Here is a 14,874-nt window from a genome sequence, read left to right as displayed (position 1 = left end):
CTCACTGCAAGCTCCACCTCCTGGGTTCATGCCATTCTCCTGCCTCAGCTTCCGGAGTAGCTGGGACTACAGATGCACGCTGCCACACTCAGCAAATTTTTTGTAGTTTTAGTAGAGACGAGGTTTCACCATGTTAGCCAGGATGGTCTTGATCTCCTGACCTTGTGATCTGCCTGCCTTCTCCTCCCAAAGTGCTGGGATTACGGACGTGAGCCACGCCTGGCCCAAATCCTTTATCCTATAATGATCCTTTGAGCCATCCAGATGTCAATGGGCCACTACATCCAGATATCCAGTGACTGTCGCCAGTTTTATGGCATCCTTACAAGATTTAATCAAATCTGCATTGTGGTCAAAGACTATTGTGGCACAACCTGAGAAATCTGAAATCCTGGTCCTCCTTGAATTAACCTTCTTTTTCATCAGTAAAAACCAAGCAGCATTTTTTTTTTTAAGCATCTAGTAGTTTTTCTCTTGAGGGAGCTACATGTCAAAATTCAGGATTTTCATGCAGTTTTCCAATTTGCTTAGAAGAGTTGCATTGTGAAATACAGAGTTCTTTCACGTTCCTCAAAGAGAAAGTCCTTATTCTGAAAAACAACTGAAATTAGGTGCATCAGCCAAATAAAATCCATGAGAAGCATTGGATGTATCCATTAATTCTGCTTTTCCTTCCTTCTATATTAACTTCTTCAGTCTCAAGTCAGGTGTAACTTGACTTTCAAAACTATCATTCTGTACCAGTTCAGGATTTTTCCTACCTTGGCCAGTTTCAATTCTTTCAATTATTTTCCATTCTTAGCTTCAAATTTAGTTTCATCATTTACTTTTTCTCTATTAAGTCCCTCAGATGTATTCTGAGGAGAAAACTAAAAGAACAAAGAGAAACTGTTATTAAATTGGTGCTTCTAATTCAGATTTATTGAGGCAGGTGTTAGCAAGCATTAACTCAGCTCCTGCTGTGTGCTGTGCCATCCTAGATGTGAAAGAATGAGAAGTAAAGGAGTAGAGCAAATGAAAAAAGAACCCAGTGATTTATAGATTCCCTAGGATGCAAGCCATGGTACCTACTGTACTGTGTAGGCATTGTGGATATACTGGAAGAAGAGGGAAAACCTGTAAAAGCCATGATAATGGCCTGAAAAAAGTCTTGATTTCCCTCCTTTTTTATAACTTACAATTGTTTGATATATATCTTGCTTACCAGATTGTAAGTTCCATGAAGGCAAGGGTGGTATCTACCTTATTTACTTTTATAACCTGTGTTAACTAATAAGGTGCCTGCAGGTGTGGTAGGTACCCAGTAACTATTTGATGGATCAATGAACAGAAGAAAAAAGACCTGGTCCAGTGACCATCCATTCCTAGAGTCAAGTGAAGTATGCTCATCCTGCAGTTTTCTCTCTCTCTTTTTTTTTTTTTTTGTTTAACTTCCTTCTCCCATTGTCTTATGTAGTCTCCATGATTCATCAGTTATATTGCTGACAAAGTTAATTAATTCAGTTCCCTAACCTTCCACCACATATGTCTTTCTCACAGGTAACCCAGGATGTCCCTATTTGTTTTCTTTGCTCTTAGCCTAAGCTGTGAGTATTATGGGGAAACAAACAAACAAACAAAGCCTCACAGTAGAATTGACAGTCAATATTAGAAGTATGATTTTGCTGAGCACCCAATGCTGCTTAACTCTCCATTTACTTAATTTAATGAATCTTCTTAATTACTGCTCAACATGACAGCCTAACCCAATCTCCACTTCCTCCATATTAAAATTAAACTCTTATATTTAGATTTCTGCCTTAGTATTTTTAATACAGTATTCTCAAAGGCCACAAATACACCCCTAATTGATTCTATTACTAAAAGCTATTATCTCAAAGTTATTACCTCTAAGAAATTGTACTTTTATAAATCTCAAGACTTGTGCATTAAATGTACATAACAGGGATGAATTCCTTAGGTTCTTCTAAATCTTAACAATACTACAATTCATGCAGAAAAAGGTAAATAGGTCACTGAATCCCCATCTCCCTCGACCTAAACTGATAATTTTGGATGATAGCTGAATTACGAAAACAATGAAATATGTTGTTAACTTTTTTTTAATGCTTTCTTAGTTTAAGGCACTATGCTTACTACTTTACAAACTATATCTTAATTTTCAACACAACTGTCTGTGGGAAATATTGTCTCCATTCTACAGCTATGAAAACTGAAGTACAAATAAATAATTTAATTATTCAGGGTTTTATAACAAGGCGCACAGTCAGGACTTGAACCCAGGTGTGTTTGACCTACTGTGTTCTCAACCATTATGTAATACTTCCAAAAGTGTAATTCGGTTACCACTGGCATCAGAATTCCTTGGTAAACGGTTAAAAATACAAATTCCTGGGCTGTATCCAAGAACTACTAACAGAGAAGGTCAGAAATACGCATTTCCAGGCAATTCTCATGCACATAAAAATTAATTAAAAGCATTTTTCATGAAGACTGGTCACAAAAAAACCTGGTCAATATAAATGAAATTGATATCCTTTGTCAAAAAAAAAATTTCCCCATCTTTAGGTCTATTCATTTCATTATATTCTTACAGGCTGTTTCAAGGAGCTTTTCTGCATTCCATTCAGCTTACATTTTTTTTTTTAAATTTCTTATTGTGATAAAATATATATAACAAGATTTGTCATTTTAAACATTTTTAAGTGTACAATTCAGTGACATTAATTACATTCACAATATTGTGCAACCATCACCACTATATCCAAAACTTTTCTATTACTATAAACAGAAACTGTATAACCATTAAGCGATAACTCCTCATGCTTCCCACCTCCAGTCTCTAGTAACCTTTAATCTCCTTTCTGTCTCTTTGAATTAGTCCATTCTAGATATTGTGTACAACTGGAATCTTACAATATTTGTCCTTATATGTGTCTGGCTTATTTCACTTAGCATAATGCTTTCAAGATTCTTCAATGTTGTAGCATGTATCAGAAGTTCCTTCCTTTTCATGAATAAATAATATTCCACTGTATGTATATACCACACTTTGTTTAGCCATTCATTTGTTGATGAACATTTGGGTTGTTTCCTATCTTTTGGTTATTGTGAATAATGATGGAATAAACACTGTTATATAAATATCTGAGTCACTGTTTTCAATTATTTTGGGCATATACCTAGGAGTGAAATTGCTTGGTCTTATGTTAATTATATGTTTAACTTTTTGAGAAAGTGCCAGACTGTTTTCCACAGGAGCTACAATGTACAAGGGTTTTAATTCTTCTATATTCTTGCCAATATTTGTTATTTTCCATTTTTATTGTTTGTTTAAATGGCCATCCTCGTAGATGTAAAATGTAAAATGTAAGGTCTCATGGTAGTTTTGATTTGCATTTCTTTAATGACTAATGATATTTAATATATTTTCATGTGCTTATTGGCAATTTGTATAACTTCTTTCAAGAAATATCTACTCAAGGCCAGGTGTGGTGGCTCACACCTGTAATCCCAGCAATTTGGGAGGCTGAGGCAGGCAGATCATGAGGTCAGGAGATCGAGACCACCCTGGCTAACATAGTGAAGCCCCATCTCTACTAAAAATACAAAAAAAAAAAAAAAAAAAAAAAAAAAAAGGTTTGCCAGACATGTTGGTGGGTGCCTGTAGTCCCAGCTATTCAGGAGGCTGAGGCAGGAGAATGGTGTGAACCCAGGAGGCGGAGCTTGCAGTAAGCCAAGATAGAACCACTGCACTCCAGCCTGGGCAACAGAGTGAGACTCTGTCTCAAAACAAACAAACAGAAAACCAAAACAACAAAAAAGAAATATCTACTCAAGTCTTTGCCTATGTTTAAAATTGGGCTGTCTTTTTTCTTGTCGAGTTTTAGAAGTCCTTGATATACTCTGGACATTAAACCCTTATTAGATATATAATTTGAAAATATTTTCTCCCATTCTGTGCTGTGCCTTTTCACTTTCTTGATGGTGTACTCTGAAGCACAAGAGCTTTTACTTTTGATAAAGTCCAATTTATTTTTTCTTTTGTTCATTGTGCTTTTGGTGTTATATAAGAATCTATCAACAAATTCAAGGTCATGAAGATTTATCATTATGTTTTCCTCTAAGATAGTTATAAATGGTTTTGGCCCTTATATTTAGGTCACTGATCCATTTTGAATTAATTTTTATATATGATTGAGGTAGGGATCCAATTCCATTCTTTTTTATAAGGAAATCCTATTTCCCAGCAATATTTATTGAAGATACTATTTTTTCTCCATTAAATAAACTTGGCATCCTTGTCAAAATTCAATTGGTCATAGATGTATGCGTGTGTTTTGGACACCCAATTCTGTTCCATTTGTCTCTATGGCTACTGTTAGGCCAGTGCCATACTGTTTTGATTACTGTCGCTTTGCAGTATGTTTTGAAATCAGGATATATGAGTCTTCCAACTTTGTCCTTTTTCAAGATTGTTTGGCTATTTAGGGTCTCTTGTAGTTTCATATGAATCTAAGGACAGGCTTTTCCATTTCTGCAAAAAATGCTGTTTAATCATTCTGCAAAAGAAATACAGGAATTACAGTGAATCTGTAGACTGCTTTGTGTAGTAGCATTAACATCTTAACAATATTAAATCTTCTTGCCCATGAATACAGAATATCTTCCCTTTTATTTAGATATTCTTTATTTTCTTTCAAAAATGAATTGTAGTTTCTAGTGTACAAGTTTTTTTACCTCTTTGGTTAAATTTATTCCTGTGTATTTTATCCTTTCAGATCCTACTGCAATGGACTGCTTCCTTAATTTCCTTTTCAAATTCATTACAGGTATATGGAAACTGATTTTTGTGTCTTGATCTTATACCCTGAAACTTTTTTGACTCTAGTTATTAGCTCTAGTAGCTTCCTGTGCACTCTTGGGATTTTCTCTATAGAAAATCATCTCGTCTTCAAATAAAGATTGTTTTACTTTTTCCCTTCCAATTTAAATGTCTTTTATTTCTTTTTCTTGTCTAATTGCTGTGGCTAGAATTTCCAATACAATGTTGAATACCAGTGGTGAAAGCAGGTGTCCTTGTTTGGCTCCTGATCTTTAGGGGAAAGTTTTCAGTCTTCCATATCTAAACTTTTAAATTGTTGAAAATAATTCTCTTTTTAAGACTGGCTTTCCTCTTAGCCTTTGCTCACCTACAGAATAGGCATAATATGGAATATAGGCATATATCTTCATCCTAAGATTCTGATAAACATTTTCAACTAACTTATCCCTAGAGACCATCATTTGAGCAGTCAAGAGGAACTTAGAATACTGACCAGTGATTGTCACAATTAAATTGTATACATAATGCAAAACAAAACAACAAATTAAAAAACCAGTTCTGGCATAACTCACTACTATTAAAAAGGTTTTATTTGGGTTAGTACAGAAATAAAAAAAAAATACACATCTAAAAAAGTTACTCTTCTGCCTATAAGAGAGAATGAGCTAGTGATTAAAAATAAGTCCTAGGCTGGGTGCAGTGGTTCATGCCTATAATCTCAGTACTTTGGAAGGCCAATGTGGGTGGATCACCTGAGGTCAGGAGTTTGAGACCAGCCTGGCCAACATGGTGAAACCCCCATCTCTACTAAAAATACAAAAACTAACAAGGCCTGGTGGTGGTGCACACTTATAATCCCAGCTATTTGGGAGGCTGAGGCAAGGAGAATCACTTGAACCCAAGAGGTGGAGGTTGCAGTGAGCCAAGATCATGCCATTGCACTGCAGCGTGGGCAACAAGAGTGAAACTCTGTCTCAAAAAAAAAAAAAAAAAAAAAAAAGGCCTATACAACAGGTGGGATCCTTGTGGTGATGGAACTGTTCTGTATCATGATTACAGTGGTAGATACAAGAACCTACACGTGATAAAACTGCATAGAACTAAATACACACACAAATGAGTTCATTGCAAAACAGGAAATATGAATAAGATCAGTGGATTGAGCCAATGTCAATTTCCTGGTTGTGATATTGTACTACAGTTTTATAAGATGTTATGTCGGGAACTAGGAAAACACTACACATGATGTCTCTGTTTTACTTCTCACAATGGCAAGTAAATCTACAATTATCTGAAAATAAAACTTACAGGACAGTCACCATTATTGCATTTTCATAGCAATGCCAGCTACAGCAGTAGCAAATTGCCAGGAGGAAGAAAAGCCAATCGCAGTAAATTATATATATTCCTTGCAAAACATAAAGGATATGGAAGTTCACATAAAATATTAATGTGTAGGTGATTTTTTTTTTTTTTTTTTTTTACAAATGGGCTTTATTGACATGCCATTAACCACTTGTTTTGTGAAGAAAAAAACATTTTTAAGCCTAAAACATGGAACTGTATTTTCCTGTTGAGAGGATTCTTACATTTAAAATTCTCCAAACTGATCAATAGGAATTGATTTCAGGACGTATTCATCAGTAAAAAAAAAGCAAAGTGAAAAGAGTACATATGGTGTGCCATCTTCTGTATAAAAAAAGTAAGAAAAAACAAAATGAAACTGCATAGGAAACTAATGAATAAGAAACTAATGAATTTGGTTACCCACAAGAAATAGGGAGAAGGAATGAGGGAGGGATTAATGCTACTCTGAGTATCCTTTTTTGGCAACAGTTTTGACTTTTAGGACCATATTAATGGCTTATCTCATTTTAAAAAGTCAAAAAGCATGAGAAAAAAGTAAAATTCACAATCAAGAAAATCTATTTCAAATGAATACTTCAAATGAAGAACTAATCCAAATAATTTTTGAAAACAGTAATTTGACTATGTATCTTTCAGCACAAAAAACTGCAAACAAATCTTGAATGCTTTGCAGGTTTGCTTTTAGCAGTGCTGTGAGCACGGGAATTCTGCAAGTATTTTGTGTGTGATGTAGGATTAAGCAAATGTGCAAATTTATTGCTGCTCTCAGGAGACAGAGATTCAGATTTGAGATGGGATAGAAATATGGAAAAGGGGAAGTCAAGGAAAAACCTTGTATCACTATGAACAGATGAATTTTTAAATGGCCAACCAGCAGAAGGTCAATTAATAAATACGGAAATGATGGAGTTAGAAAATTATGACTATGACTATGGCAATTATTATAGTAATAACTGACTCAGGCAAGAATCATCAATGTATGTTAAAACTACTGGGTGAAACATGACAAAGTACCTCGCCACAAAGTATTTACTAATTACAAAGGGAAAATGATTACTTTTTTTTTTTTTTTTTGAGACAGAGTCTCGCTCTGTTGCCCGGGCTGGAGTGTAGTGGCGCGATCTCGGCTCACTGCACGCTCCGCCTCTCGGGTTCACGCCATTCTCCTGCCTCAGCCTCCTAAGTGACTGGGACTACAGGCACCCACCACCTCGCCGGGCTAGTTTTTTGTATTTTGTAGTAGAGACGGGGTTTCACCGTGTTAGCCAGGATGGTCTCAATCTCCTGACCTTGTGATCTGCCTGTCTTGGCCTCCCAAAGTGCTAGGATTACAGGCTTGAGCCACCGTGCCTGGCAAAATGATTACTTTTATAGTATATAAACCTGCTGAACATCACTGTAATCAAATGATTAAAATTCATCAATAATAGGACAAAATATCTCTTGATGTAATTCAACATTCTTCTATATTTTTGCCCCAAAATACATAACATGAATAATGACAAAATATCAGGCAAATACAACTGAGGAATGATGTACAAAAAACAGTCTACACTATTTAAAAAATGGGAATTGATTTCAGGACGTATTCATCAGTAAAAAAAGCAAAGTGAAAAGTAAGAAAAAACAAAATTTTTTTTTCTGACATTTCTGACAAAATGTCACTGTCAGAGAAGACAATAAAAGGTTAAAAAAATTGTTCTAGATTGAAGGAAACTTTAAGAACTATTTTGTAATATGTGATCTTGGATTGAATCCTGGATCAAGAGAAAAGCTGCGATAAAGAACATTACTGGGAAAATTTGAATTTGGAGTATATACTAGGTAACAGTAATTATATCAATGTTACATTTTCTGATTTTAATATTTTTACTATGGTTAAATAACGCTCTTCTTAGGAAATACACACTGAAGGATTTAGCAGAAAAAAAGATGTCTGCAACTTCTCAAATATTCAGAAAAGTTTGAGTACCTATGTATGTGTGTGCACATGTGTGACAGAGAGAATAAAAGTACATGTGACAAAATATTAACAATTTGTGACTCTGGGGGAGTGTTAAGGAATTCTTTTTAATATTCTTGCAAATTTTCTATAAATTTTAAATTATTTACGAATCTAGAGTTTAAAAAATGTCTCTAAACTGTTAAAAGCTTACACAAGGTATTTATAGATATTTTACTCATGGAATTTTTTTCTTTTTTTTTCTTGATAGGGTATTTTTCTGTCTCCCAGGCTGGAGCGCAATCTGCGGCGCTAGAGTGATCCTCCCATCTCAGCTTCCTGAGTAGCTGGGACTACAAGCGTGCACCACCCAGGCCTGCTAATTAAAAAAATTTTTTTTGTAGAGATGGGATCTCCCTATATTGCTCAGCCTTGAACTTCTGAACTCAAGTGATCTGCTTGCCTTGACCTCCCAAAGTGCTGGGATTATAGGTGTGACTCACCACGCCCAGCCCAGTGAGAAATTTTGTTTGCAGTTCTTAAGCTTATTTTTTACTTCATAAATTTAAGAACTCTACTTCATAAATTTTGTGTTTTTAAGGGTCTCAAGATTTTGGTTTAAGTAAACAAAACTATGTATTTGTAAAAATAATTTGAGTCATGTTTCTATTCAAATTTGTATTTTTATTGCATTTAACTTTTTTAAAATTTATTTTAATTAAAAAAAATTTTTTAAGATTGGAAACTGTCAACTTGTATTGACAGCAATGATGACTTTTCTCTGTAGCCTATGTGAGTGGACGGAGTGGGCTGACCCAGGATGTTTTTATCTGTAGACTAACAATGACATACATACTTCTAAATAGCCAACTACTTTTTCCTAAAATGGAGCTGAAAGAATTCATAATGGTAACAAATTAGTGTTACAGATACATATTTAAATATGTAAAGGAGCTTTCACCTTTTATGTGAACTTTGGTACTGTGAAGACAGAGGCAAAAATTTTGTTTAGATTTAGCCAGATACGTTTCATTCCTATGAAAAGTCTCTTGGCAATACGTTTATTCAGTTCTGAGAAATGGTGACAATTTGGAAACTTCTTTCAGAAACAGCAGTCCCACATGTGGAACACTGGATTAAAATGAAAAATGCGGGCTCTATTTAAGCCCATATTTTTCTACATAGGATCACAACATAGGGTTAGGACATCCTCCCCCAACCCTACATATTTCTAAAGGAAAATCCAATTTTAGAAGTTTCTACTTGCCAAACTTAAAAAACCCAGTCACCTGAAAGTTAGCCAGCAGGGCATTGCCACCAACCCCAAATAAAGCTGTAGGTTTCATCACGTGCACCAGACAAATCTACAAGTCTAGTTTCAGTATTCCTCTTTTAAAGAATTTATTTTAAACCTATTATACCACACAGCATGTTTCAAACACTGACATATAACTCCCTAATAAGATAAAACAAAGGCAAAAAGGTTTATCTTATTAGAAACAAGATACACCATCACTTACAGTCTTCAAATATCACTGCACTTTAACTTTCATAATTTGACAAAGCATTCATGAAATAAGCTACAGACTAGTTCTAACAGACAAAAAATACCTTACCTGTAAGCAGACATGTGCCTGTCCTAAATTTTTTATTAGGTAAGAATTTTACAAACATTATTTATATTAGTGGTAATGGAGAGTATTGCGCCTTCTCCAAGCTGCAGGGTGAGAACCACCAAGAGTGTGGTGGAACTTATGGCCCTTCCAAAGCCATGGCTCTTTCGTTCTGCAGATGTCAGCCTCCACCTCCTGGGCTCAAATGATTCTCCTAACTCAACCGCCTACGTAGCTGGGTCCACAGGTGCACACTACCATGCTTGGCTAATTTTTTTATTTTTTGTAGAGATGGGGGTCTCATTTTGTTGCCCAGGCTGGTCTCTTAACTCCTTGCCTCAAGTGATCCTCCCTCCTTGGCCTCCCAGAGTCCTGGGATTACAGGCCAGTGATGGATATTGACTATTCACTAGCTTTTGGAAATAAGAAAATTTATTTAGAAACTTGTTTTGTAGTTTATAATCATTAACATTTAGTGTTCTCATAGAAATAGACTATTTGTTCTAATTGGCTAAGAATGTATTTAAAAAGCATCTTGCTTTCTAAATTACAGTTATTTTCTAGGGTTATTTTTTTCTTTTTTTGAGACAGGGTCTTGGCTCTGTCACCCAGGCTACAGTGCATTAGCATGATCATCACTCACTGTAGCCTTGACCTCCTGGGCCCCAGTGATCCTCCCACCTCAGCTTCCCGAGTAGCTGGGACTACAGGCATGTACCACCACACCCAGCTACTAGGGAGGCTGAGGCAGGATAACAGCTTGAACTCAGGAGGCAGAGGTTGCAGCGAGCCAAGATTGCATCATTGCACTCCAGCCTGGGCGACACAAGACTCTGTCTCAAAAAAAAAAATGTATCATTTTCTTTTCTTTTTTTTTTTGAGACAGGGTCTCACTGTGTCACCCAGGCTGGCGTGCAGTGGCTATTTACAGGAGGGATCATAGTGTACTACAGCCCTGAACTCCTGGCCTCAAGCAATTTTCTTTCCTCAGTCTCCTGACAGAAATATATACATACTTTTTTGAGACAGTCTTGCTCTGTCACCCAGGCTGTAGTACCGTGGCACGATATCAACTCACTGCAACCTCCCAACCTGGGTTCAAGTGATTCTCCTGCTTCAGCCTCCTGTGTAGCGGGGACCACAGGCGCCCGCCAGCACGCCCAGCTAATTTTTGTATTTTTAGTAGAGACAGGGAGAACTCTCAGCCTAAAGTGATCTGCCCACCTTGGCCTCTCAAAGTGCTGGGATTACAGGTGTGAGCCACCACACCTGGCCCGTTATTTTTATATGTTGTAAAATGTCTCAACTCATACTTAAATTCACTAATTATAACACCAATTCACGGAGTGATATACTTAAATAATAGAGATCTTTAGAAACAAATATGGAGAGAAATTAATAAATTAAATAAACATAGGCAAATTCCTATGTGACTCATAACAATGGTTCTTGCTCTTTCCTTGCTCCTTGAAGCCCACTGCCATGGGAGCTATAGTTTTAAAAGTCTGAGCTCTAAATAAATTGATGGGTTTACAAGAAGAAAGAAGGAAAGACACTATTAAGTGGAGCTGATTCGGGGAGAAAAACAACAGGCTTGATTATCTGGTATCACTTTTGTCCAAAAACATTTCCTCCTTTGCTGCCTATTTAGACTTTATGTAACTGCATCAGAAATTAATTCGGTTTAGCAGGCACCTGCTTTCAAATACGAGATTATCTGTGATTTATAAATTTTTACTTGCTACTTGCTTTCACTGTATATCCTTTTGTATAATTTGAACTTTTTCCTGTGTACATATATTTCTATGTTAAAAAACATTAAATAAGTTAAACAAAAAAGAATGCTTTCCTGTTAATATCCAGTTGAGATCACTTCACTGAGGAAACAAAAGCTTTGATTAGGAGTAGGAAGAAATAATTTACAACAAAAATATTTGTGGGGCAGAAAAGACTGAAACATGCAAATATTTGGAGCTGGAGGAGCAGCATGTCAAGGGAAAACAGCTACTAAAAGCAAATAATGGACAGATGTAGGAGATGCCAAACAATGAGGCTTCTTTGAAAAACTCTTCTCTTTGTTCCTAAAGTATTTTAAATGGCACTCAATTTCCACATCTTTTAATCTGGACTACTACCAAAACTATAGTTCAGCTATATTACAAAATAAATAGATCTTTGTGCCCTGACTCAGGGCTGTAATCACAGATTATAACACTATTTGCATGGAAAATGCATTCTGAGTTCTATGTAAATGACTCCAAAAACATTTGTAAACATAACCCATTTCTAAACTGAGGAAGGTATATTAACTTACAGCATAAGATCATAAGCTCTCAGGCTGTATGCAGAATCTCACACCTGTAATCCCAGAATTTTGGGAGGCCTGGGTGAGTGGATTGCTTGAGCCCAGGGGTTTGATACTAGCTTGGGTAACATGGCGAAACTCCGTCTCTGCAAAAATACACAAAAATTTGTAGGGTGTGGTGGTGTGGACCTGTAGTCTCAGCTACGCAGGAGGCTGAGGTGGGAGGACTGCTTGAACCCAGGAGGTTGAGGCTGCACTGAATGGTGATCACACCATTGTGCTCCAGCCTGGGCAACAGAGTGAGACCCTGTCTCAGGGCAAAACAAAAAAAACAAAACAAAACAAAAAAAACATAAGCTCCCAATGGGGAGAAACTTCATTTTCCTTATCTTTACTCTTTATAGTGCCCACTGGTGTGGTACATAGAAGATACACTGAAATGGTAAATGAGCTAAACATATGCACTACTTTGAAAATTTAACCCCCGTTCTGCTTAATTCAATCCTTCCAGGAAGACAATACAAATACAGTTGTCCCTCAGTATCTGTGGAGAATTGGTTCCAGGACTCCTGCAGATACCAAAATCCATGGAGGCTCAAGTCTCCTATATAAAATGGTGCATTTGCATATAACCTATGCACATCCTCCCATATATTTTAATCATCTCTAGATTACTTATAATACCCAACACAATGTAAATGCTATATAAATAGTTGTTATACTGTATTGGTTTAGGAAATAATAACAAGAAAAGAAGTCTGTATATGCTCAGTACAGATGCAACCACTCATTTTTTTCTCAAAATATTTTAAATCTGTATTGGTTGAATCCATAAATGTGTAATACACACATATGGAGAGCCATCTGTATTCTTTCCAGGCTTTTCCTACATAGACAGTAGCTTTCTGCAGATAATGTCTTCATTCAAAGGAACCACCGACAGGACAATATGAAAATGATTGGTTGCTGGCCTGTAGACCTTCCAGGTTCCTCTAGATCTCTCTCTGCTGGCTTCACTGTTTCTAGTTCCATCCTGAACCAGCTATTTGTTAGACACTTTGTTCCTAAACCACGTATTACTTCTCCATCCATGTAAATCTGAAGTAAGTGTCTTACTCTATTTTACCCTGAGCTGGTCTATTATGCATATGCTGGGAGAACTGGGCTCAATGAGTATTAAAATTAAGGCATCATATATAACCATTATAGAATATCACAAAACACATCACAACTAAGGTATTTTACTTATTTAAGAGAAAATATTTCAGGTCAGGTATAAACTATTAATTTCTACAAATAAATTCTTTTAAATGGTCACTTTAACAAATATGAACATCTTCCTGCAAGATACACATATGTAATTTCAAAAATAACAAACTTACTCATCATTGTCTTTTGTTGTCGATTCTTTGTTTTCAGTTAAACTGGGGTGATTCAATTTTTTTCTCTTTTCTATATATGTGTAATAAAGAAAAGGACATAAAGTTAAAGGAGAAATCATCAAATTTTAAATAGAATTTAGATTGTCAAATTTTAAATAGAAAGTAAAAAGGTGGACAAATGGAAGGGAGGTGGGAGAAGAAACAGTATCCTATTTTGTTTTTTTTTTCATTTCCTATTTGCCTAATTTCTTATTCACAATATCACATAAGAAAAAATAATCTTTTGAATAAAATTTCCATTGAAGGTTGGTATATTAAAGAGAAATCCAATATGATTCCATAATTAGGTTGAAATGCATTAGTAAACTTTATTAGATAAAGGATACTTTCATCAAAGATTTTAATCAATGATACTATATTAGAGCTTCCAGTTTGCATTATTCCACCTCTATTTTTTTTCTCAAGTTAACAACAAGGGATTGGTGATACTGATACTCAGAAAATAGTTAAGTTCCTCGTAGTATCATTGTAAAATAAATTTGATTTTAGGGGTAAAAGTACCTTTTAATTTTATTTTTAAATTGACACTAAATATTAAAGTGTATAACATGTTCTGAAATATGTATATATTGTAAAATGGCTAAACCAAACTAGTTAACATATCTATTACCTTACATACTTACCATTTTTTTGTGGTATGAACACTGAAAGTCTACTTTCTTAGCAATTTTCAACTATGTAATATGTTGCTATCAATTATAGTCAATTATACAATAATTGAACTTGTTCCTCCTGTCTAGCTGAAATTTTTTATCATTTGGTCAACATGTTCCCAATCACTCAGCCCTCCCGACCAGCAGACCCTGGTAACCACCATTCTATTTTCTGTTCTATGATTTTGACTTTTTTAGATCCCACTTATAAGTGAGATCATGTGATATTTGTCTTTCTGTGCCTGGCTTACTTCCCTTAGCATAATATCCTCCAGGTTCATTCATGTTGTCCCAAGTGGCAGGATTTCCCTCTTTTAAAACATTAAGAGAGAATTCCATTGAGCATATATACCATATTTTCTTTATCCATTCATCTGTTCATGGGCACTTAGGTTGATTTAGTATCTTAGCTATTGTGAATAATGGTGCAATGAACATGGGAGTCCAGATATTTCTTTTGACATACTGATTTAATATCCTTTGAATATACACCCAGTAGTGGGACTGCTGGGTCATATGGTAATTTTATTTAAATTTTTTGAGGACCTGAATCTTTAAATGTGTATTTAGTAAATCCTTGGAAAGATCTAAGTATATCATTCATTATTTATTTAAGATAACAGGCTGGGCGCAGTGGCTCACGCCTGTAATCCCAGCGCTTTGGGAGGCTGAGGCAAGCGGATCACAAGGTCAGGAGATTGAGACTATCCTGGCTAACTCGGTGAA

At 35.7% G+C, this 14,874-nt stretch overlaps 1 protein-coding gene across 4 annotated transcripts in view; it reads right to left on the bottom strand.

Moving 5' to 3' along the window:
- ITGB3BP (integrin beta 3 binding protein (beta3-endonexin)) overlaps nucleotides 1-14,874 on the bottom strand; it is a 74,521-nt gene that overhangs the window by 16,825 nt on the left and 42,822 nt on the right. For all 4 annotated transcript variants that reach the window (XR_001001634.1, XM_011940923.1, XM_011940916.1 and 1 more), the window contains exon 4: nucleotides 13,436-13,505. Coding sequence is in view for 3 of the 4 variants with exons in the window: in XM_011940923.1 (XP_011796313.1) it covers nucleotides 13,436-13,505 (70 nt within the window). In the remaining variant the exon portion in view is untranslated. The remainder of the gene's footprint in view (nucleotides 1-13,435; nucleotides 13,506-14,874) is intronic.

This window comes from Colobus angolensis, unplaced genomic scaffold (assembly GCF_000951035.1).
Source record: "Colobus angolensis palliatus isolate OR3802 unplaced genomic scaffold, Cang.pa_1.0 Scaffold102, whole genome shotgun sequence".
Classification (NCBI taxonomy): domain Eukaryota; kingdom Metazoa; phylum Chordata; class Mammalia; order Primates; family Cercopithecidae; genus Colobus; species Colobus angolensis.
This window is presented reverse-complemented; position numbering and strand designations above follow the sequence as displayed.